We start from the raw sequence: 22,131 nt of genomic DNA, 5'->3' as shown, positions 1-22,131 counted from the left end.
CTTTAAGTTTAAATTGAGGGCAGTTGTCATGTTCTAAATATTTCAAAGCCAAATACTCCCATATACCTTTAACTGTTCTCATTATTACAGTTTCTAGACCTCATTTTTCCTTACCGCCTTATTTACCTTTCTTTAGATTAGACATTTTTAACCTGTGGTGTCCAAAATTTTGGGGTCATAGTTGGCTATCAGGAGATCCCTAAACCGCTTGAACATAATTGTATAATGTTTTTCTAGGGGAAAGATCTATAGCTTTCAAAGGGTTGGTGACCTAAGAAGGATTAAAAACTGCTTTTTAAAATATCAGTATAGTCTGGCTTGCCTTTCTTGAGATATGTTACCCTGAATTGAACCTAATACTCCAATAATATTAGCTATTGTTTTTATAGAACCTGCTATGTGCCGGGCACTGTTTTAAGGGCCTTACAGATGCTAAATCATTTAGTCCTTATAAGAACCCTATAATGATTATTATACTATTGTTAGCTCAGTTTTCCCAATAAGAGAATTGAGGCTCAGAAAGGTCAAGTAATTTTTTCAGGGTTACATAGCTAATAAATGGTGGAGCTGGAATTTAAACGTAGGCAGTTTGGTTTTAGAGTCTGCTTTTCTTCTGACAGTTTTGTTTTACTGCCTTTCTGTGACACTTAACCAGGACAGACTATAGGGTTATTACTTTCCATGATCTAGGTACTTATTTTACCCTAGCCCTCTTAATTCCATCATTTAAAACAATTTTTTTGACTTAAATAAATGATGTTACATCATCCTCATTTAATTTCATCTTATATCAGTGTAATTTCTCACTTGTTGGCTAGAAGCTTGGATCTGTTATCATATGTAGTTTTCATATTCTTTTGAATTATTTGTCACACTTTTAGTGCATATTACGTTGCTGAATTAAGTATGACTAAGGGAAGCACTGTATGCAAAACTTGCCCCATTCACAACTTACTTTAAAAATCAGATATAAAAGAATAGGAAGAGAGAGATTTCATTTAGATTTTTTTAAGACTACCATCTGTCTGAAATATTTTTATCTTGTTTAATTTTGTGTCATATTTTAAACATAAGCATTTATAGACTAGTTTGTATTTTATTCAATACTTTATAAGTAATACTTTAAAAATAGTTACAGTTATTAATCTCAATTAATAACAGATTAATATCCATTGTTTAAATTGCTAAGACAGATTAAAATAAAAATCCAAGTAGCTTTCACCACTGTAATACATTCTTAAAGAGGCAACTATGGCAGCCTTGCTTGACAACCTCCCCCAAATAAAACTAAAACCTAATAAATTAAAACCCATATGAAACAATTTTATATTGCATTTCAGCAAACATTTATTGATTTTTACATAAGGTTCACAAGGAAAGGGACTTTTCCTTTCTTGCTCACTGCTGTCATTTCTAGCACTTTTCTAAGAACCTAGCCTTAACACATTGTAGGTACTCAGTAAATAATTGTTGACTGAACAAATTATTGATTTTGTCAGTCCTAGGGTTTGGGAACCAAAATTCAATAAGATACTGATTCTGTCTTCAAGGAGCTAAATAGAATTTTTTTTTAACCTGGGTAGATAATTTTATGTGCTCAGACTAGGTGAGTGCCTCCATTATACTTAATCATAGTTTTTTGCTGCTTTTTTGCATTAGTTTCCATTCTTGTAATTATTGAACTCATCAGTTGCGTGTTTAATATTAATCTTTCATATTAGACTGCAAGTTTCTCGAGAGTATTTATTTCTCTATCTGAGTTCCATGCCTAAAACATGATAGGTATTCATAAATATTTGTTCCTAACTGACTGACATATACTGAATTGGTCATTTTTAGGAAACTATAGCACAGCTTTTTTTAATACTTATTTTATGCTTGGAAAATTGTAAGCTTATGCCAAGCAAGATATAAGGTTTTTAAGGTTTGTGTAGTGCACTACACTGAACATGATGAAGATTTTAAAAGGATATAATGGTCATAGCTCTATGGCTCAATAGTTCAGAACGTTTTAAGGGATATAGAACATTAAAAACATATGACAACATGTAACACTAATTGTTGCCCCGTAAATATTAATTCTAGTTTATAGCATTTAGTATGTCTATTTGTTAGATGTTTATTAAGCATTTGCTCTGTTCAAGGTAGTGTTATAGACGACAAATCAATGGCCAGATTCCTTTCCTCAAGAAGCCTATAATCTGACTTGGAAGATAGAATTGTATGCATTATTAATTATTGCAGGGCATGTAGTAAGGTCCCAAGAGTAACTAAGAACTCAAGAACATCAAGATTAATGATCATAATTTTAGGGTCTCTAGTGATTTGGCTAATAATTCATTCAGAAAAAATATTTTGATGGTAGGTTAGCAATAACCTGTAATCTATAGTAAGAAAGGTTTGACATTAGTATTTTCAAATTTTAGTAAATTCTTTACATTTTTTCTTTCTTTATTATTACTATTACATATCACTTTAACTAGAGGTTAGTTCAATAATACGGGAATGAACAGAGAATTATCAGAATATTTAGCACAGGCATTATCCCTGTAAGTGATTCAGAGAAAGCTTCTCAGAGCAGGTAACATTTGAGTTCATTTTCAAGGATGAATACAGTAAAAGTAACTCTAAGCTGTTTAGGAATTGAACATTGGCATCAGATTTATTGTGGCCAAGAATAGGACTTGTCTAGAATTATATTATTTTTGCTTCATCAAGTATTTGTTGAATTAGAAGGAATGATATAGTTATTTAGTAGCAAAATAACACATTCCAAATTATGGGATAGGGTAAAAACATAAACATTTTAATAGAAAAATTAAGTGCTTTTACATATACATTCAGTTGGTTTAGAATTATGTTCACTTTTTCATTCTTTCATTTATTAATTTATTCAAAAATATTAGATGCATAATTTTACCAAGATGTTTTAGCTGAGTCCAGGTCTTCCACTTACAGCTGTGTAACCTTGAACAAGTCCTCTCTGAACCCCAAATTCTTTTGGTGTTGGTACTAGAATTTAGTAAAAATGTTAGGGAAAATACTTTCTAAACAGAAAGAGATATATAAATGTAAGGTGATATTTACTAGAATTATTATAAAACTTTTAAATAATGGACCTTCTGAATTATAATGAAAAACATTAAAGTATAAGAATAATGCTATATAGTGTGCATAGATTTTCCTAATTATTTGAAATTAGGGCTTCCAGGTAAAATAAACCATGAAAAGTGGAGTTCAAATGTTCAAATTCAAACTTGAAATCAATTACTATACATTTAGGATTGTTAAACTTGTTATAAGTATCAAGCTTTATTTTCCAAGTATTTGATGTTACCATTTGCTTGATTATTTATTTCTGTTCTGTAATGTAGTTGCTATGTTTAAAATATGTATTTTGCCAAGTATTTTAAAATAACATACTTTAAAATGATTTAAGGAATGAAGAACAATTTGTTTGTCAAAATGACTCACTTAAGGTGAGGGATAACTGTGGCTTTAAAATTTCTTAAATGTATTAGTCATCTCCTGGTAGATATTAACTTAATAATTCAGATGTACTTTATCCACAGTATCAGCAAATTTGGAGACACACATTTAAAATCTGGTGAAACCCATCTTTGCCAATTCTGTCTTGATATCAGAGGTGAAGTTAATTTTCATTGCTTGGTTAAACATTGATAATTTAATTATAAAGGAAAAAAAGTAATGCTGAAGATGTATTTTAATGGCTAAATCACTGACTAGTGAAACCTCATTAACTTAGGATTTAGGGATCTGGAAGATGACACCTAACTAAGGAGTTCAAGTGCTAGCATTTCATTTTAAGCTTCTAAATAGTTCTACCTATCAGCAGCTTGGGATGAAATTGAATATATATACAATTTAACATGCATTCATCATGGTCCTTGTCTTCTCCTTTGTTGACAGTTGCTTAAGAAAGGTTGCTTTCTTACATGAATAATTTGAGATTTGTCTGCAGTTAAAATTACCTGGTTTTAAGGAATGGTTAAGATCTAATTTCCTATTGAATCACATGTCCTTTGCATTTAAAGTTCAGATGACGTTAAGGTATTGGTAAAAATGACAGTATCTGAGATTTGAATTAAGTTCTTCATGGCCCCACCAAAAACAGACAAACAAATTGTTATGGTAAGGATTTATTCATCCTTGAAAAATGCTCTGCTTCAGTAAAATTGTCTTAGCTTTGTATCAAATCTATGATTTTGAATGACAGATTTTAAAATGGAAATAGCAGAGCAATGGAATGTCTTTTTTTAATAGAAGTAAATTGTTTATACAGAGGACTTGACCTCTTAGAGCATGCTCTTCTTCACAAATAACAAATTAGTATTAAATGTGTGAGTAATATGACATGACAAATAAAACCATTTTTGTGCTCTTTATCTATAGGTACTCAAGTAAAAAAGTAAAAAATTTCCTGTAGCAAATAGGTATAATTCATGCTTCATCCATTATTTTTGTTTTTATCTGAGATAAGGATTTTAGTGGCCCAAAGAAAAAGCTTTTTAGCAGTGGTATTTGCTAAAAGAAAAAGCCGAAGTTCTGTGTGTGTGTGAGTGTATGTTTTTAAAATGGATAAAATTGTACTCTCCATTCAACTTTTAGACATATGGATGAAGTTAGGGGAAATTTTAAGCTGGCGGGCTAATGTATTCTAGAAGTAAAGTGTTACAGCCCCCGAGAAAACTGGATGCTGTAGAAATATGGAAGACTGAATAATTCTGGAGACCGTTCATGAGAATTTGTTGGCCTTTGTGACTAGTTTGATATGGGAGTAGAACAAAAGAGAAGAACGTTTTGTGTTTGTTTTTAAAGTACTTTAGTCATATGCTCAAAGAGGGAAAAAAAGAACAGTTTTGCCTTGATTCTAATGAGGTGACTACTAAGGATTATTTCTCAAAATGGCAAACTTCATGGGAAATTGAGAAGCAGGCAAATTTTTTTTCATCCATTTCGGTACCACAGTTAATTATTTCAGTAAGTTATGTGTCATCCTTGTGAGCACATCTGCATGTGCCAGTATGTTGGTATACAAAGATGTCTATAAAAGATATTTTAAATCCAAGCAATAAGCTATTTTACTTTGAATTTAAACAGTAGTATTTACTGTGTCACTCTGGGGTTCTCTTCTCTTCTTTGTAAATAAAGGGATCAACATGAAGTTCAGTTAACCCTTGAACAACATGGGGTTTAGGGGCACTGACCCTCACGCAGTCGAAAATCCACATACAGCTTCAGTTGGCTGTCCGTATGGGCACTTCCCCATCCATGGATTCAACCAACCATGGATCATATAGTATGTATTTAGTGGAAAAAAATTTGCGTATGAGTAAGTGGATCCATGCAGTTCAAACCCATGTTGTTTAACTATCAACTGCAATTGTTTTCAAACATAGTTCCCTTGAGTTCTGTAGAACAGCACTCTGCTGTCACCTCTTAGGGGAAGGAGGGAGTATGGCTCCAGGAGTCCTTCATCCCTGCTTCAACTAGAGTAATTCTGCTTTCATCTATTCTACATACTGGGATTTTCTGTCAGATTTTCTAGCACTAGTTTAAAAAAAGAAAACCATTGGTCTGTGTGATCCCTAAGGATGTTTTCAGTTCAGACACTTTTAGTCAGTGTTAAATAAATTCAGCTTGGCTAATCTACGCAAATTATTGTCACCATAATGAAGTAGAAAGAGAACTTGTATTTGAATCCTCATTCTGTTGCCTATGACCCTCAAATACGCACTTAATGTCCCAGGTTTTATTTTCCAACTATAAATGAGATAGTGTACTTACTTTGCTTAACATTGAATTGTTTTAAGGTCAAACTTATGGTCCCAATTTGCTTATGTAATTCAGGTTAGATCAAGAGTCAGCAAACTTTTTCTGTATAGGGCTAAATAGTAAATATTTTAGGCTTTGCAGAGCATGTAAGGTCTGGCCCATGGGCTGCACTTTGGCCCATGGCTACAGTTTGCTGATCCCTACTTTTATTATTACTGATTACTTAAAATTATTAATTGCCAAAACCATCAATAAGAATATTATAAATTAATCCCAATTAAGAACAAAATTTACCCTTTCCTATCTAGTTTGATTTTTGGTATCATTTATCTCCACTACCATATAGTAATCAGATTATAATTTGTGGGAGTCATTCAGAACTGGCTCTGTGCCTCCTTGGTTTTGATCAGTTATAAAAGTACATAAAGTATTTTTTTTTAAGATAGAAGCTGAGGTCATTGAATTGAATCGTTCTTTTCTTTTTTTAAAATTTTATTTATTTTTGGCTACATTTGGTCTTCGTTGCTGGGCGCAGGCTTTCTCTAGTTGTGGAGAGTGGGGGCTACTCTTCGTTGTGGTGCGCAGGCTTCTCATTACGGTAGCTTCTCTTGTTGCAGAGCACAGGCTCTAGCTGCGCATGCCTCAGTAGTTGTGGCACGTGGGCTCAGTAGTTGTGGCTCGCGGGCTCTAGAGTGCAGGCTCAGTAGTTGTGGCACACAGGGCTAGTTGCTGTGCGGCATGTGGGATCCTCCTGGCCCAGGGCTCCAACCCATGTCCTCTGCATTGTCAGGTGGATTCTTAACCACTGCGCCACCAGGGAAGTCCCCATAAAGTATTTTAAAAAGTACATCAGTTTGATATATAGTCCATGAAATTTAATTTGCCTGCATTTGATAAAGAGCAAGTTTAAAAAGTAAAGTTGAAAAAAAAAAAAGTCAAGTTGAAGGAAAATGGAGTTCACTGTATGTTTTTTATAATGTTCTTTAAAACTCATTTTTAAGCAGTAATTATTCTTATTTTATTTAAGATTTATTTTTATTATCCTCTTGCAGCCTGTGTAAGTTCCTCTATGAATACTGAAGCTTCATTGGACAACACAGATGATGAACCATCAAAACAGCCAATTAAAACTACAATAGTGTTGAAAATTCAGCAAAACATAGGTATTATATTTCTTCTATAACATTGAAAAGATGGTATTTTGGATTTGAGTTTTCTTGTTACTTTAAAATTATTTTCATTTCATTTCTTAAAAGAGCTAGATTAAGCCAGTATTTATTGAGTATTATAGAAAGTGGTACGCCCTGAGAGATAGAAAGATTTATAAATAAAGCATTGTCTCAAGTGCCCTAAAAGATGACACTTCCTATGAAATGTTTTGGTGTTTTTAGAAGAAACACATGTTGAGTTTTGGGAATCAATTAGTATAGTAGGGCCAGTGTTTTCCAAGCTGGTGTTCCCAGGATTGCTATTGTGGAAGATTTTGATAGGTGCTCTATGAAAAAAGTCAAATTCAAGTCTGGAAATTCTAATGTATTTTAGTATTTTAAAGGCTCCAAGAAGTGTGGCAGTCACTTTAACATTTTTCAGACTTATTGATCAAAGAACATGTAGACTTTTGTTTAGTTGAACGCCAATTTGAGAAATGCTTTATAAGCATTAAGATTTTTGACTGAGAGAAGCCAGAAACTTTGGTTATTTTTCATGTCAGTTACTCATAAGTTAAGTTAATTACCTAAATTCTTTGTACCTAAGTGTGTGTGTGTGTGTCTGTCTGTCTGTCTGGACTACTATGGTCAGTTTTCTTTTTGTTGTTGTTTTTTAACTTAAAATACTCAGGAAAAAAAATTAAAAGTTACCAACCCAAGCTTAATAATTCTTAGATTTTAGTTTCTGTAGTTTTCAATAGCTATATAAATGACTTCGCATGGTAATTACTGAGGACTCCTGCCCATTGGAGATGTCTTTCTGGTTTAAGCTAAGTAGCATGAGACAGCTGAAATGTCAATATAAATATTTATAGAAGCCTTTTTAAGTATGTATTAGTTTGTCTCTTAGATGTGTGTGAGTGCACTCATGTATAAGAAAGATAATTTTTTATTTTAAGGTGTTAACGAAGGTGGTGAAGTATATGATTACCAGTCCAACTTTGTAAAATATAATTTTCAACCTATTGCTATATTTTCCTCTAAGACTTTGCTGGCTTTTCATGCCTGTATATGTGTGTGTGTAAGTATATGTATTTGTGTGTGTATGTTGTTCTTGTTGTTTAGGCCCATCAGTTACCGACATTTCAAAGCCTAGGATCACTTAAGCCTTTCTTTTGCTCATTCCATTTCCATTTGTTTTGTGTTTGTTTTACTTTTAGGTGTGATTGCAGCATTTGCAGTTGCAGCCCTTGCTGCGGGTATCTCCTTTCATTACTTCAGTGATTAGGGTGAGGCACAAAGAGCTTCCTGATCATCCAGAGAACACTGACCAACAATTATGAATAATAATGATGCAAACAATCCATCTGCGTCTAAGACAATAGCAGTCAGATCTGCTGCCATAATGCCTATTAGGTGTGTTTCTGACTAAAATGAAATCACCAGCTGCCTTGTTTAGCCCTGCTTATATTATAGGTGGCTCAGGCTTCCAAGAATAAAGTTATGAATCTAGATGGAAGTTGCATGTAACAAATCGTTATTATCTATTTTTTAAAATGTTCAAAATGATGGTTTATTTTCATAGATTTTAGTCCTGTTGACCTGAACCACATATTGATCAGGACATTGGAAATTTGAATAGTCAGGGTTGACTGACTATATTAGTAATAGAACAATAGAAATTTCTGCAAAGTGGGGCAAAAACTTACTGGATAAGTTCATAGTTTAGGACCTTTCTATACTGATTCCAAAATACTGATTGAGTTCCATTTGAGGGGTAGGAAACCTCTCCAGACCTCTTGAATCAGCAAGGATTGTCATAAATCATGAGCTTTCTCTGGTTAGTATATCATAACCTAATATATTAAATAAGACTTTTGCTTCCAGTAATATATTAGGTACTGCAAAACAGCTAGATCCTGAATAAAATCTCCTTTTGAATACATTAATAGGCTCAAAGAAAGTAGGGGAAATCTCCAAGAACTACACCTCTATTTTTTCTCCCTGACAAAATGAGCACATTTTGATATGGAAATTGTGAAAACTATATTAAGCATAAGGTTGACAGTGGTTGCCTGGGTGACAAATACCAATTGCAGCACTGCCATATGCAGTTTTCCTTAGACCAGAAACAAGGAGATAAATCTGAATCTGAGATGTCCCATCCAGGACAGTTGAAGTGGGCCTCAGTTTGTAATACCCTATAGTTCCTGGCAGAAACAAGATGTAGGCCCCAGATTCCCATAGATTAAGATAAGCAATATTATTCATGGCTGGAGATCACCAGGTGCAAGTTGAAACTAGCTAGCTTGAGAAAGAACCTGTAGATATAAACTTTGGACTCAATTTTCCAAGGTCTTATCATCAACATACATGAAGGATGGAACCACAGACTGATCTGAAAAAGAAACAAGTGGAACTGCTTGATGAGAAATATGTTACTTGCAATTTAAAAAAAGAAAAACCCTTAGACATGTTGAATATCATATTAGACTCAGCTGAAGAGACAATACATAAACTGGAAGCTAGATATAAGGAAATTACCCAATGTGCAGCCAGGAGAAACAAGGTGCTAGAAAATATAAATATTAAGGAAAAGATAAGAGATATAGAAGGAAGAATTATGAATACTAGAAGTACCAGCAGAAGAGAATAGAGAGGATGGAGGAGTGGCAATATTTGAAGAGATAACAGAATTTTCCACATTTGTTGGAAAAACACGAATTCATAAGTTCAGGAAGCACAATGTATCCCAAGCATATATAGATAAAATCCAAGCCTAAACCCAGTGTAGTATAACTGTGAGATACCAAACAGAGGATTCTTAAAGCAATCAAAGGGGGAAAAAGATTATCAGTGAAGGCAAGACAGATACTTCAGAAAGCTTCTCAACAGCAACAATGTACTCCAAAGGTGGTAGAATAGTGCCTTCAAAATTCTGAGAAAAACAATTGTCAACTTGGAATCTGTATGAAGCAAAACTGAAATAAATACTTATTCAAGTGAAAAACAGATTTTACCATCGGTGGAACTTCTTTAAAGAAATTGCAAAAGGATTATCTTCAAGAAGGAAAATAATTCCAAAAGGATGATCTGAAATTGAAGAACTAGTAAGCAAATAAATGAAAAACATGTAAATCAAAAGTGTTGTTTGTATAAAACAATCGTAATGAAAGAAGTGTTTATAAGAAGCAAGATTGTAACTAAATAAATCTAAATAAACATTTTATGCAACATTAATGTGGACTTTTAAAATAGGATATAATTGAAAAACTGGACAGTAGCTTATAAGATGGGGGGGTGATTAGAATTAAAGTGTTCTGAAGTGTTTTATTATTCAGAAAATGGGTTAAGGTACTGTTTAACTTTGAAATTATGTTAAATATGTGTAGTAAAATTTCAGGTGTAACTGCTAAATAATAGATATGGGATGAATCATTCCAAAGAAAAAAGTTAAAAATATGGAATGAGACAATACCTCAATACAAAAAAAAGGGAAAGAAATTAGGGGTGGGGGAAGTACAAAATTAGTAAGATAAATAGTAACAAGTCAAATAATTAAAATAACTATGAATAGGCTAAACCCAGTTAAAAACATTGATTCAGTTTTTAAAAAATCAGCTATAGGCTGATATGGGATTTTTTAAAGGATAAAAAAATGCACTAGGCAAATAGCAAAAGAAAACTTATGTAGCTTTGGTGCTATCAACTCAAAATTAGACTTTATTGTATTATTATTAAAGATGGAGAAGACCACTAAATAATGGTAAAAGGATCAATTTATTAGGAATATATACAATTTTAGATTTGTATATGCTTTATAAAATGGCCTCAAAATGTATAAACTAGGGCTGAACCAACAAATTGAACAGCAGTGGGTGATTTTAACAGCTCTCAATTACTAATAAATCAACTAGACAAAAAATGAATGAAAACACAGTTTTGAATAATGCAATTAATGCTGATTCGATGAACATATTTAGAATAATCAACAGAATATTCTTAAGCATTGTGTATTAGCAAAAATTGACCATGTATTAGGTATGAAGTAAGTTACAATAAATTTCAAAAAATTAGTATTAAACAAATAATAAGAAATAACTTAGGTTAATTTTTTTTAATCATGGTTTTACAAGTTTAGAAAAACTTCATAGATGAAAAAAAAACCATAATTAGTACCTAATTATAAATACTACATTTGTAAAAATTGGGTGATGCAGCAGAAAGAGCGCTTAGAGGGGAATGGTTTTAAATGCTTAAATTAAAGGCTAAGTGTATAACTTAGGAAAAGGACAACAGAATAAACACAGTATAGAAGCAAGGAGTCAGAGGAAAGGAAAGAAATCAATGAATTAGAAAACATAGAATCACAATGTCAAAGTTGTTTTCATGACAAAACAAATTGGCATATTTGAACAAGAAGAAAACAGGGCTAAAGTAAACAATATAAAGATTGAAAAATGGGTCCTAACCCACAGCAGAGATGAAAATGATAAGAGACTACCAGGAGCATCTTAATGTATGAAAACAGACAAAATAGACCAAGGTCTAGAAAAGTGACATTTCCTTAAATTGGCTGAAGAAGAAATACACAAGCTACATGGACTTAATAGTATTGAATAGAAAATACTTTTAAAATTTTTGATAAAGAACATCTAGCTCATGCTTACAGATGTTTTACTCTTTCAACGACCATACTATTTCAACATACAAACTCTTCCAAAGAATATATAATGAGGGAATACTCTTCAGCTCATTTTGTGAGGCCTGTATAACTTTTATTGATACTAGAACCAGACACATTTGGTAGGAGAAAAGAAAATTACAGACTAATAGCACTTATTAAGACAGATCTGAAAGTCAAAACCATTATTGATGAACTGAATTCAACATTATGTAAAAAAGGATAATGCATCATGGTGAAGTTGCATACATTAAAAATCAGGAACATGACAAGGATACCTATTATCACTACTATTCATCAATGTCCTATAAAAAAATGAGTAAAAGACAGAAACCAGGTACCCTTAAACACATGAAACACATGAAAAGATGTTTAATTTCAAGTGATTAATTAAGACCACAATGAATAATATTTCATCTGACAGATTGAAAAATTAAGAAATATGCAATACCAATGAAGAAGATGTACATCAAGAAGATATCTAAAGGTGGAGTTGTAAACTAATAAACTTTGGAAAGCAATTTGGCATTATCTTGTAAGGGTAAGCATCTGTGTACTCTAAAACCTAACCATTCTACTTCTACATACATACCTTAGAGAAATTCTTGCATTTGTGCACAAGAGTACGTGTGTGGGAATGTTCAAGGCAGCCCTGTTTGAAACCACCCAAATGTTCGCTGACAAGAGAATAAAAAATTGTGGATTTTGTAATTTTATTTGGCAGTGAGAATGACCTGAGAATAAAGTGATGATTAAATAAAGCAAGTCTTAGAAGCCTACATGCAGTTTTATAAAGATTAAAAACAAGCAAATCTAAACTATATTATGTTGGAACACATATATTTGTGTAAACTCTTTTGTTGTTTAAGTAAAGGATCATGTAAAAATTCATGGTTACGATTTCAGAGTGAGAGTGATGGCAGGATAGGAAGGCAAGAAGGAACAAATGAACAAATGAAACAGTATTGGTGATGTTTTAGTTCTTGAGTTGAAATGAGTTTTTCTTTAATTGATGTATAGTTGATTTGCAGTGCTGTGCTAATTTCTGCTGTAAAGCAGAGTGACTCAGTTATACACATATATACATTCTTTTCTTTATATTCTTTTCCATTATGGTTTATCCCAGGAGATTGGATATAGTTCCCTGTGCTGTACAGTAGGACCTTGTTTATCCATTCTAAATATAATAGTTTGCATCTGCTAACCCCAAACTCCCAGTCCATCCCTCTCTCTCCCCCGCCCCTTGGCAACCACATCTGTTCTCTATATCTGTGAGTCTGCTTCTGTTTTGTAGATAAGTTCATTTGTGCCATATTTTAGACTCCATATATAAGTGATATCATGTGGTATTTGTCTTTCTCTTTCTGACTGACTTCACTTAGTATGATAATCTCTAGTTGCATGCAGGTTGCTGCAAGTGATATTTCATTCCTTTTTATGGCTGAGTATTATTCCTTTGTATATATGTACCACATCTTCTTCATCCATTCATCTGTCAATGGACATTTAGGTTGCTTCCATGTCTTGGATATTGTGACTAGTGCTGCTTTGAACATAAGCGTGCATCTGTCTTTTTGAATTATTGTTTTGTCTAGGTATATGCCCAGGAGTGGGATTGCTGGATCATATGGTAACTCTATTTTTAGCTTTCTGAGGAACTTCGTACTGTTCTCCATAGTGGCTGCACCAACTTACATTCCCACCAACGTTGTATGAGGGTTCCCTTTTCCCCACAGTCTCTCCAGCATTTGTCATTTGTAGAATTTTTAATGATGGCCATTCTAATCAGTGTGAGGTAGTACCTCATTGTAGTTTTGATGTGCATTTCTCTAATAGGGATGTTGAGCATCTTTTCATGTGCCTACTGGCCATCTGTATGTCTTCTTCGGAGAAATGACTATTAAGGTCTGCCCATTTTTTGATTAGGTTTTTGTTTTTTTGTTGAGTTGTATGAGCTGTTTGTATATTTTGGAGATTAAGCCCTTGTCGGTTGCATCATTTGCAAATATTTTCTCCCATTCTGTAGGTTGTCTTTTCATTTTTTTAATGGTTTCCTTTGCTGTGCAAAAGCTTGTAAGTTTGATTAGGTTCCATTTGTTTCTTTTTTGAAATGAGTTTCTTGATCATTTTATTTACTTCATGACATTTATGTATGTGTTATTTTGGTTGACTGTTACTAAAAAAATACCCCCAAACTTAACTGAAACAACAACCATTTCATTTTTCTAATAATTCTGAGTTGACAGGAATCAGTTGGCTGATTCTGCTCTACATGGTGTTGTATAGAGCTACAATTTTCTAGGAACCTGATTGGGCTTGAAACATCCAAGACAACTCTTTCACATGGTTGGCAGTTGCTGCTGGCTGTTTGCTGGAAACTCAGCTATCACACCTCAGTTCTCTCCATGTGTCTTGTGGTTCTTCTATCATGGTGGCTGGACTTCTTCCTGTCATGATGGCTGGGAGCCAAGAAGTAGCATCCCAAGTGTGAGAGTTCCAAGAAGAGAAAAGTAGAGGCTGTGGGTTCTCTTGAAGCCCTGGCTTGGAAGTCTCAGAACATCGTTTTCACTATATTGTATTGGTCAAACTAATCTACAGGACCAGCCTAGCTCAAAGGGGACAGGGGAGAAGAACCTTTACCTCTCAGTGGTTACGCATATGCAAGAAGAAAAGGGCTTGATGGAAGCCATCTTTGGAAATTAGTTACCATAATATACCCCGGGTTATAGCAGTTCATGTTCCTGACATGTGGAAAATGCATTCACCACCTCCCCAGACACCTGAAAGTCTCGTCTTGTGTCATCAGATTGAGGCTCAAGGCTCATAATTTTGTCATCTAAATTGGTTTCAGGTACACATGGGCAACCTTTACTGCAGTTGCTCTCAATCTAAAGATGCATGAACTAAAGAACCAAGTTTTCTTCTCCATACTCATCCAGCATACAATGGCAAGACAGGTAAGAGCCACTGTTGTTCAAAAAGAGGGAAAATTGGAGGTACAATGCAGTGAATGCTCCATAACAATTCTGAACTCCAGTGGGACACATGTCTAATTCGTCATGATTCTATGAGCAGAGAATGTATGTCAATTAGAACCTAATTCTTCTTGAGAGTGGTCCTCATCTCTTGGCTCTTCCATACAAGATTTTGGCTCTACTCTGAGTCATTTTCCATGAGAAATGGCTTATATTTGAAGCTGAGTAGCTTTCTCAACCTGCCTCCTATTGAAGCAGGTTAAGAAAGGTTCAAGGCCCAGAAGCATCTTTTTATTTTGAGCTGTCTCTCCCTTTTAGACTAAACTGATGTAATTCCTTTTAAAATCATGTATTTACTGTGAATCAAATTATCCATTCCATTAAACAAAAGGCACACCCACAAATGTTCAAGACGGACCTCTCTCTTTCTACTTTGAGCAGAGAGTCAAGGTGCTGAAGGACGATACCCTTAAAAATCTTAGATACCCATTGTCTAGCTAAGAGGAGTAGTCTTTGCTGGTAAGATTCTTGTAAGTCTTTTTGTATAGCTAAGAGATCTGTGAGGCACTGGCTTAAATATTTCTGAAGTCTTAAAGATTATTACAGCTGCACCCTTGATCCTAACTTACCCTGATGCTCTGTTTCACTAGCAATTCCCTAGATTTGATCTTTGCCCATAAGGCATTTCCTTCTTGAGAACCTTTTGCTGTCTGGAAAAGGTGTTCTGGGTCCTTCATAAAATTGTTTATAAATTTTTCTCCAAAACCCAACTGTTTCTGATTTAGTTCATCTCTCTTTTCTCCTATTTGATCTTAGCCAGCTAAAAGAAGTCAGTTGGCATTTTCAATATTCTGCCTGGAAATCTCCTCAACCAGATCCACAAGTTTATTAGGTTACTTCTTCCCCTTAGCAATTTCCACAAGTTTATTCTACCTTTCGCATTACTGTAGGTGAAAGTGTTGCCTTTCACAACAACAGTTGCCTTTTAATGACAATTTCCTCATTGTTATTCTACCACCACTGTTTCCTGAAGGTTGTACAGCCATCTCCTTCTCAGTTCCAAAGCTAAAGCTACGTGTTTTGGGTTTGGCCCAACAGAATCCTATTTCTAGGTACGAATCAACATCTATTGGTTATCTCTGGCTTCATAACAACCTCAAAACTTGTTGGCATTAAACTACCATGTTTTTGTGAGTAGACTGGCTAAGCTGAAAGGTTCTTCTTCTCCCCATGGTGTTGGCCAGGGCTTCAATTACCTAAGAACTGTGACATCCAAAATACCTGATCCACATGGTTGGCAGTTTATCTGTTTCTCCTCTACATGACCTCTGCATAGGTCTTAGGCTTCTCAGAGCATGGTGGTTGAATTCCAAAAAAAAAGCCCAAAAAAATCAATGTTCAAAGAGGAAGTAGGTAGAAATTGTTAACTTCTTAAGGTCAGTGTTCAAAAGTCCTGGAATGTCATTCCTCCATATTCTATTGGTCAGAGCAAACAGGACCAGCCTAGTTTCCATGGGAGGGGAAAAAGCACATTTCTCAGGGGAGGAGCACATGCATACAGAGAGGGAAAGAGTTGATGGCATTCATCACTGAAGACTAACTACACATATATATATACTTTAGTATATGTCAAACTTTAAAAATGGTCAAGGGGCTTCGCTGGTGGTGCAGTGGTTGAGAATCCGCCTGCCAATGCAGGCGACACAGGTTTGATCCCTGATCTGGGAATATCCCACATGCCGTGGAGCAGCTAAACCCATGCACCACAACTACAGAGCCTGCATGCCGCAACTACTGAAGCCCACGTGCCTAGAGCCCATGCTCCACAACAAGAGAAGCCACCTCAATGAGAAGCCCGTGCACCGCAACAAAGAGTAGCCCCCACTCACCGCAACTAGAGAAAGCCCATGCGCAGCAACGAAGACCCAACTCAGCCAAAACTAAATACGTAAAAATAAATAAATAAATAAGTAAAATAATAAAAATGATCAAAAATGCAGGAGAAACGGGAGACTATTAAAGAAGTTCCCAGAGAAATAATTACTATTACCTAAAAGCATAATCCAAATATTATATTTACCATAGTCTGCCTTTTACTAAAATGCGTCTGTCTTCTTTCTGTTATGACATTTCTGTGAAAATATAAAATATCTTCCCCTTTTACTTATTCCTATAATGCTCAAATGCCAACTGGTTCAAAACCATATTACCAGAATTGTTGGGGATCATCAAGTTCTATTAAAATGCTTGTTATGTTTGTTGACTATTATCTAAAGGATTTGTCTAAATATAAATTAGCCAAAATAGTAAATTTTTCTTGATTTCTAATATTAACCTAATAAGTGATTATATTGGGAATATCAAATATGGTATTAAATATTAACTAAAGGTAGTCAATGAGTTCTCATATAATTCATAACCTCTTAAAAGGAAAATTAATATTTTAATGGGTTTTGATTAATTGATTAAAGACAGGAGAAAAAAGTGGAGTTAGAAATGACAGTTATTTTTCTTGGCTTTTGCCACTTCTAAAGTGTTTTCACATACGTTATCTCCTTGGATTTTTACAACACTCTTCTGTTGTAAGCAGAGCAAGAATTTGTTGAATGGATCCAAATTTGATGGATACAATTGAAGTACACATTGATTTTTTTTTTAAAACACCTTTATTGGAGTATAATTGCTTTACAATGTTGTGTTAGTTGCTGCTGTATAACAGTGAATAAGCTATATGTGTACATATATCCCCATATCCCCTCCCTATTGCATCTCTCTCGCACCCTCCCTATTCCCCTCTAGGTGGTCACAAAGCACCGAGCTGATTTCCCTGTGCTATGCGGCTGCTTCCCACTAGCTATCTCTTTTACATTTGATAGTGTATATATGTCCATGCCACTCGCTCATTTTATCCCAGCTTACCCTTCCCCCTCCCCGTGTCCTCAAGTCCATTCTCTATGTCTGCATCTTTATTCCTGTCCTGACCCTAGGTTCATCAGAACCTTTTTTTTTTTTCAGATTCCATACATATGTGTTAACATACTGTATTTGTTTTTGTCTTTCTGACTTACTTCACTCTGTATGACAGACTCTAGGTCCATCCACTTCACTACAAATAACTCAATTTCGTTTCTGTTTATGGCTGAGTAGTATTCCATTGTATATATGTGCCACATCTTCTTCATCCATTCATTTGTTGATGGACACCTAGATTGCTTCCATGTCCTGGCTATTGTAAATAGTGCTAAAATGAACATCGTGGTACATGACTATTTTTGAATTATGGTTTTCTCAGGGTATATGCCCAGTAGTGGGGTTGCTGGGTCATATGGTAGTTCTATTTTTAGTTTTTTAAGGAACTTCCATACTGTTCTCCATAGTGGCTGTATCAATTTACATCCCAACAACAGTGCAAGAGGGTTCCTTTTTCTCCAAACCCTCTCCAGCATTTATTGTTTGTAGATTTTTTTGATGATCGCCATTCTCACTGGTGTGAGGTGATACCTCATTGTAGTTTTGATTTGCATCTCTCTAATGATTAGTGATGTTGAACATCCTTTCATGTGTCTGTTGGCAATCTGTATATCTTCTTTGGAGAAAGGTCTATTTAGATCTTCTGCCCATTTTTGGATTGAGTTGTTTGTTTTTTTATTATTCAGCTGCCTGAGCTGCTTGTATATTTTGGAGATTAATCCTTTGTTCACTTCTTCATTTGCAAATATTTTCTCCCATTCTGAGACCTGTCTTTTCGTCTTGTTTATGGTTTCCTTTTGTGCAAAAGCTTTTAAGGTTCATTAGGTCCCATTTGTTTATTTTTGTTTTTATTTCCATTTCTCTAGGAGGTGGGTCAAAAAGTATCTTGCCATGATTTATGTCAAAGAGTGTTCTTCCTATGTTTTCCTCTAAGAGTTTTATAGTGTCTGGCCTTACATTTAGGTCTTTAATCCATTTTGAGTTTATTTTTGTGTATGGTGTTAGAAAGTGTTCTAATTTCATTCTTTTACATGTAGCAGTCTAGTTTTCCCAGCACCACTTACTGAAGAGGCTGTCTTTTCTCCATTGTATATTCTTGCATCCATTATCAAAGATAAGATGACCATTTGTGCATGGGTTTAGCGCTGGGCTTTCTATCCTGTTCCATTGATCTATATTTCTGTTTTTGTGCCAGTACCATACTCTCTTGATTACTGTAGCTTTGTAGTATGGTCTGAAGTCACAGAGACTGTTTCCTCCAACTCTGTTTTTCTTTCTCAAGATTGCTTTGAGAAAGCAAAGCAATTTGGGGTCTTATGTTTTGTACAAATTGTGAAATTTTTTGTTCTACTTCTGTGAAAAATGCCATTGATATTTTTATAGGGATTGCATTCAATCTGTAGATTGCTTTGGGTAGTATAGTCATTTTCACAATGTTGATTCTTCCAATCCAAGAACATGGTATATCTCTCCATCTGTTTGTATCATCTTTAATTACTTTCATCAGTGTCTTATAGTTTTCTGCATACAGGTCTTTTGTCTCTTTAGGTAGGTTTATTCCTAGGTATTTTATTCTTTTTGTTGCAGTGGTAAATAGGAGTGTTTCCTTGATTTCTCTTTCAGATTTTTCATCATTAGTGTATAGGAATGCAAGAGATTTCTTTTCCATTTTGGATTCATTTGACTTCTTTTTCTTCTCTGATTGCTGTGGCTAAAAGTTTCAAAACTATGTTGAATAATAGTGGTGAGAGTGGGCATCCTTGTCTTGTTGCTGATTTTAGAGGAAATGGTTTCAGTTTTTCACCATTGAGAACAATGTTGGCTGTGAGTTTGTCATGTATGGCCTTTATTATGTTGAGGTAAGTTCCCACTATGCCTACTTTCTGGAGAGTTTTTATCATAGATGGGTGTTGAATTTTGTCGAAATGTTTTCCTGCGTCTATTGAGATTATCATATGGTTTTTGGTCTGTAGTTTTCTTTTTTTGTGACATCTTTGATTTTGGTATCAGGGTGATGGTGGCCTTGTAGTATAAGTTTGGCAGTGTTCCTCCCTCTGCTATATTTTGGAAGAGTTTGAGAAGGATAGGTGTTAGCTCGTCTCTAAATGTTTGATAGAATTCGCCTGTGAAGCCATCTGGTCCTGAGCTTTTGTTTGTTGGAAGATTTTTAATCACAGTCTCAATTTCAGTTCTTGTGATTAGTCTGTTCATATCTTCTATTTCTTCCTGGTTCAGCTTCGGAAGGTTGTGCTTTTCTAAAAATTTGTCCATTTCTTCTAGGTTGTCCATTTAATTGACATAGTTGCTTGTAGTAATTTCTCATGATTCTTTGTATTTCTGCAGGGTCAGTTTTTACTTCTCCTTTTTAATTTCTAATTATGTTGATATGAGTCTCCCTTTTTTTCTTGTTGAGTCTGGCTAGTGGTTTATCAATTTTGTTTATTTTCTCAAAGAACCAACTTATAGTTTTATTGATCTTTGCTATTTTTTCCTTCATTTCTTTTTCATTTATTTCTGATCTGATCTTTATGATTTCTTTCCTTCTGCTAACTTTAGGGTGTTTTTGTTCTCCTTTCTCTGATTGCTTTAGGTGTAAGATTAGGTTGTTTATTTGAGTTTTTTCCTGTTTCTTGGGGTAGGATTGTATTGCTATAAAGTTCCCTCTTAGAATTTCTTTTGCTGCATCGCATAGGTTTTGGGTCGTCGTGTTTTCATTGTCATTTGTTTCTAGGTATATTTTGATTTCCTATTTGATTTCTTCAGTGATCTCTTGGTTATTTAGTAGTTTATTGTTTAGCCTCCATGTGTCTGTATTTTTTACAGTTTTTTTTCCTGTAATTGGTATCTAGTCTCATAGCATAGTGGTCAAAAAAGATACTTGATATGATTTCAATTTTCTTAAATTTACCAAGGCTTGATTTGTGACCCAAGATATGATCTTTCCTGGAGAATATTCCATGAGCATTTGCGAAGAAAGTGTATTCTGTTGTTTTTGGATGGAATGTCCTATAAATATCAATGAAGTCCATCTTTTTTAATGTGTCATTTAAAGCTTGTGTTTCCTTATTTATTTTCATTTTGGATGATCTGTCCATTGGTGAAAGTGGGGTGTTAAATCCCCTACTATGATTGTCTTACTGTCGATTTCCCCTTTTATGGCTGTTAGCATTTGCCTTATGTATGGAGGTGCTCCTATGTTGGGTGCATAAATATTTACAATTGTTATATCTTCTTCTTGGTTTGATCCTTGATCATTATGTAGTGTCCCTCTTTGTCTCTTGTAATAGTCTTTATTTTAAAGTCTATTTTGTCTGATATGAGAATTGCTACTCCAGCTTTCTTTTGATTCCATTTGTATAGAATATTTTTTTCCATCCCCTCACTTTCAGTCTTTATGTGTCTCTAGGTCTGCAGTGGGTATCTTGTAGACAGCATATGTATGGGTCTTTTTTTTTTTTAATCCATTCAGCTAGTTTATGTCTTTTGGTTGGAACATTTAATCCATTTACATTTAAGGTAATTACTGATATGTATGGTCCTATTACCATTTTCTTAATTGTTTTGAGTTTATTTTTGTAGGTCTTTTCCTTCTCTTGTTTCCTGCCTAGAGAAGTTCCTTTAGCATTTGTTGTAAAGCTGGTTTGGTGGTGCTAAATTCTCTTAACTTTTGCTTCTCTGTAACAGTTTTAATTTCTCCATCGAATCTGAATGAGATCCTTGATGAGTAGAGTAATCTTGGTTGTAGGTTTTTCCCTTTCATCACTCTGAATATGTCCTGCCACTCCCTTCTGGCTTGCAGAATTTCTTCTGAATGCTCAGCTGTTAACCTTATGGGGATTCCCTTGTATGTTATTTGTTGCTTTTCCCTTGCTGCTTTTAATATTTTTTCTTTGTATTTAATTTTTGATAGTTTGATTAGTATGTGTTGGCATGTTTCTCCTTGGATTGATCCTGTATGGGACTCTACACTTCCTGTACTTGATTGAATATTTCCTTCCCCATAATAGGGCAGTTTTCAACTATAATCCCTTCAAATATTTTCTCAGACCCTTTCTTTTTCTCTTCTTCTTCTGGGACCCTTAAAATTTGAATACTGGTGTGTTTAATCTTGTCCTCAATGTCTCTGAGACTGTCCTCAATTCTTTTCCTTCTTTTTTCTTTATTCTGTTCTGTTGTAGTTATTTCCACTATTTTATCTTCCAGGTCACTTTATCCGTTCTTCTGCCTCAGTTATTCTGCTATTGATTCCTTCTAGAGAATTTTAAATTTCATTTACTGTGTTGTTCATCATTGTTCATTTGCTCTCTAGTTCTTCTAGGTCCTTGTTAAACCTTTCTTGTGTTTTCTCCATTCTATTTCCAAGATTTTGGATCATCTTTACTCTCATTACTCTGAATTATTTTTCAGGTAGACTGCTTATTTCCTCTTCATTTGTTTGGTTTGGTGGGTTTTTACCTGCTCCTTCATCTGCTGCATATTTCTCTGTCTTCTCACTTTGCTTAACTTACTTTGTTTTGGATCTCCTTTTCACAGGCTGAAAGTTCGTAGTTTTCATTGT

The 22,131-nt window shown here is 34.4% G+C and overlaps 1 protein-coding gene across 4 annotated transcripts in view; it reads left to right on the top strand.

The window, feature by feature from the left end:
• ODR4 (odr-4 GPCR localization factor homolog) overlaps window positions 1-22,131 on the top strand; it is a 117,019-nt gene that overhangs the window by 29,426 nt on the left and 65,462 nt on the right. For 2 of the 4 annotated variants that reach the window (XM_029229657.1, XM_029229656.1), the window contains 2 exons: window positions 6,849-6,959; window positions 8,165-10,874. In XM_029229657.1, coding sequence (XP_029085490.1) covers window positions 6,849-6,959; window positions 8,165-8,232 — 179 coding nt within the window. In that variant the 3' untranslated portion in view covers window positions 8,233-10,874. Of the gene's footprint in view, window positions 1-6,848; window positions 6,960-8,164; window positions 10,875-12,052; window positions 12,106-14,479; window positions 14,586-22,131 lie in introns of those variants that run through there. The other 2 variants (XR_003794524.1, XR_003794525.1) reach the window with 2 other exon arrangements.

This window comes from Monodon monoceros, unplaced genomic scaffold, assembly GCF_005190385.1.
Source record: "Monodon monoceros isolate NGI ecotype Baffin Bay Population unplaced genomic scaffold, NGI_Narwhal_1 Super_Scaffold_18, whole genome shotgun sequence".
Taxonomy (NCBI): domain Eukaryota; kingdom Metazoa; phylum Chordata; class Mammalia; order Artiodactyla; family Monodontidae; genus Monodon; species Monodon monoceros.
Note: the sequence above shows the minus strand (reverse complement) of the source record. Positions and strands in the feature narration are given on the sequence as shown.